Source organism: Arachis ipaensis, chromosome B04 (genome assembly GCF_000816755.2).
Source record: "Arachis ipaensis cultivar K30076 chromosome B04, Araip1.1, whole genome shotgun sequence".
NCBI lineage: Eukaryota > Viridiplantae > Streptophyta > Magnoliopsida > Fabales > Fabaceae > Arachis > Arachis ipaensis.
In genome coordinates this window covers 103,290,124-103,293,534 of record NC_029788.2, presented here as the reverse complement: position 1 = coordinate 103,293,534, position 3,411 = coordinate 103,290,124, and the positions used below count along the sequence as shown (strand labels likewise).

At 31.6% G+C, this 3,411-nt stretch overlaps 1 protein-coding gene across 2 annotated transcripts in view; it reads left to right on the top strand.

The window, feature by feature from the left end:
- Nucleotides 1-1,074, top strand: part of LOC107639699 (transcription factor LUX) — a 2,487-nt gene extending 1,413 nt beyond the window's left edge. Inside the window, exons 3-5 of one of the 2 annotated variants that reach the window (XM_016343269.2) lie at nucleotides 7-46; nucleotides 181-271; nucleotides 415-1,074. In XM_016343269.2, coding sequence (XP_016198755.1) covers nucleotides 7-46; nucleotides 181-271; nucleotides 415-970 — 687 coding nt within the window. In that variant the 3' untranslated portion in view covers nucleotides 971-1,074. Of the gene's footprint in view, nucleotides 1-6; nucleotides 47-177; nucleotides 272-414 lie in introns of both variants that reach the window. The other variant, XM_016343268.2, reaches the window with a different exon arrangement.

The following is a 3,411-nucleotide window of genomic DNA, read 5'->3' as shown; positions in this document are numbered from 1 at the left end:
TTCCAGATGTACAGGAACAAAAAGGTAGAGGACACAAATCATCAAGGTACATATATATAAAATGTTTAGTTTAATTTTTTAATTATTCTTTGCAAGATTATCAATGAATAATTAGGATTACATTTGTGCTTAATTGTAAACCTAATGAATTTGATTATGTGTGTATATATATGACAGTAGTAATGGCTGATCATCATAGATTTCTAATAGAAAATGGAGAGAGAAATAATGTTTATAATCTCAGCCAGCTTCCCATGCTTCAAAGCTATAGGTATACACACATTAGCTTCACCACATTAATTAATTTAATTAATTCAAATTCCCTCAAATGTTTTTTTATTATTTCATCAAAATACTGAAACAAAAAAGTTTCTTGATTTCTTACTAGTTAATTACTACTCTTAATGTGAACAGATATGGTCATGGATATGGAGTTGCTTCCGCTACTCTTGGTGTCTATGAAAACATGGCGCATAGGAACGCCAATTTGACTCATCATCATAGCATTTTTTCTCATAATTTTGGGGAACAATCATCAAGCCATCCTCATCATCATCATCATCATCATGAACAAAAAGATCATCAGTTTCTATCATTTGGAAATGGCCAAGGATCTTTATGCACGAATACTAATAACAATAGATTAATAAGCAGTCACATTGAAAAGCCTAGAGCTCAAGATTTCATGCCTACTAATACTAATAATAATTTGAAAAGAAAGGCTTCAGAAAATAGTGATATTGATTTGGACTTGTCTCTTAAATTAAATTCAAGGGTGGTTTTTAATGATGAGAAGCAATTAGGAAGAAGAAGCAGCATGATGATGATGGAGGAAGAAGAACACCATGAAGTTGTAGTTAATAGCAATCTATCACTCTCTTTGCACTCTCATCAATCCTCATCACCACAAGATCATTGTAATAAGGTGAAAGGGAAAAAGGCCACTACAAATTTGGATCTAAGAATCTGAATGGGACAAAGTTCTAACTGAGATCTTGAGGTTACTGTCAGAAATTATGTATTTTGTAACTTACATTATATAATTTATCTGACATAACTATATATATTTATATATTTTTCTATTGTCTCTTTCTATATATATAAGTGGACAGTGAATTAACAATTTATCTATATGTAATAGTGGTACTAGGTACAAAGAATCTGGATCTCACCCCCTAACATTAGCATTAGATTAGGTTTGTGTAAATCCACTAAAAAGGTGACATTATTAGTCAAAGTAGTTAGGTATTTTCATCCCTTAAGAGTTTTTTGTGAGTTTGGAGGAAAGTAGTAGCAAAGGATTTTTAGTATAAAATTTATACTATATATATACAAGCTTTTCTTTTATTTGTATTTTGTCATGTTTCTTTTTTCTTCTGAAGTTCAACTCGAAAATAATTCTTTCACGTTTTGTCTTTGAGTTGTATTAAGATGGTTAGAAAAAGAATAGATGACAAAAGAACTAAAACCCTAATTCATATAAAACCTCTAAAATCTGAGAAATATATTAGTGAGAAATCAAACTTGGATGAATCCATGCATGACCTTATAAGGAAGAATTTTTTTTTTCTAGACCTCATTAATTTTTTTTCATGACCTTTAAGGTAATTACCCTGTTCCCTAGACCTCATTTCATTAATTTTTTTTTTCTTGCCTCTCCTCTTTACACGCAAATTGAAAAGAAGAATTTTACACACCACTCACTCTTAATAAAAATAACCATTCACTTAGGTAGCGTTTGTTTTGAGGTACTGAAACAGAGATTGAGAGACTGAGACTTAGTATTGTGTTTGTTAGTTCAGAGACTGGTACTAAAATTTCTGTCTCTGTCTCTAAAATTTCAGTATTTTAGTACCTCCAAAAAGTAGGGACACAGGAGACTAAAATTTCTAGAGATGGAGACTGAAACTTTAATAACATTTTATATCTAAAATACTTTCATTTCAATTAATTAATTCTAATTTTACCCTTTGTGCAAATTAAATTAGAGTTTCATTCTTGTTTCAATTCCTGTCTCCCATTTTGCACCAAACAGAATACTGAGATTTATTTCAATCCCTGTCTCTTAGTCTCTGTCTCTCAGTCTCAGTCTTTCCGTCTCTGTCTCTCCACCAAACGCTACCTAAATGAACGGTCATAAAACCCAATGATATATATACAGCAGTGTGAGGTGAGATTTTTTTATATTTAAATTAAATAAATATAATGTTTATCTTTTTTAATATTTAAATTAAATAAATACAATAATTATCTATCAAAATGTGTAATACGTAGACCATTCACAATTTTAAATACGTGTACACATTTCGAATACTATGACAAAGAAATCATTAAAAACGCAAATTAGGTACTGTGTACTCGAAATTTGATAAAAGTTAAAAAAATATATTGATAGTTTTTTTTTTTAGAAATAATAATTTTCTTAATTTATTCTAGAAAAAAATTTCGAAAATGAGTCAAGCGAATTAGTGAGCCAATTTGAACCCAACTCGTTAATAGCTCAAAAAGCTGAGCTCATCAGTTTGTGAATCAAGTTTGAGCCTTGATTTGAGCTCATATATTAAATGAACTGATTCAATTATATATTGCTTTTTATAATTATTAATACTAATAATATATCATTACAAGAAAAATGGTGAATACCGTCGAATTTGCCGTCGGATTTAGCGTTACAGAGTAGCCGTGGCTTTACCGGCTGATTTACCTATGTGTTAGGCGTCAAATTCGTCAGGTCAAATTATTTTCCGCAGATTTACAATTTTGACAGTAAAGTTGCCAGTAATAATTGGAGGAAAAACAAAAAAAATTGGCACATCCTTTAGGGTCCAATTTACCGGCGGAAAAATCCGACGATAAACCCACTTAGTGAAACGCTTTGTTTTTGGCAACCTGCAATACGTTATTGTCGAATTTTTTCGATGGTAAAATCAACGGTAACTGTGCCATAAATTTGAAGTGTGAACCCTACCTCTTCCCCCTCTGACGCGAGAGCAAGTAGAGTTAGTAAGTCAATTATGTTAGTTACTTGTAATAAGGGGATACAAGTCCCATATTGCTTAGGATAGTGAATTTTGTGTTATCTATTAGTCCCACATTACTTAAGTCATGAAGGTTTTTCCTTTTCTCATTAGTATAAATAACTCATATACCATTTTTTTATGAAAAAAAGTTGAAGTTGTTTTGAATATGAAATAAGTTGTGTGCTTATTTTCTTCTAGGCTCTTTGAGAATAAGAGGTACATCCTTGACTTGGCCAACCATGGTGGGTTCATGGCTATTTTCACCATAGTGGGGTTGCTAACCTTGCCAAGATCGGTGAATCTAAACTATGTCACCATAGTGGGGTTGTTAACCTCGCCAAGATTGGTGACCCAAATGACATCTCGGCATCAGTTTGGTATCAGAACAAGC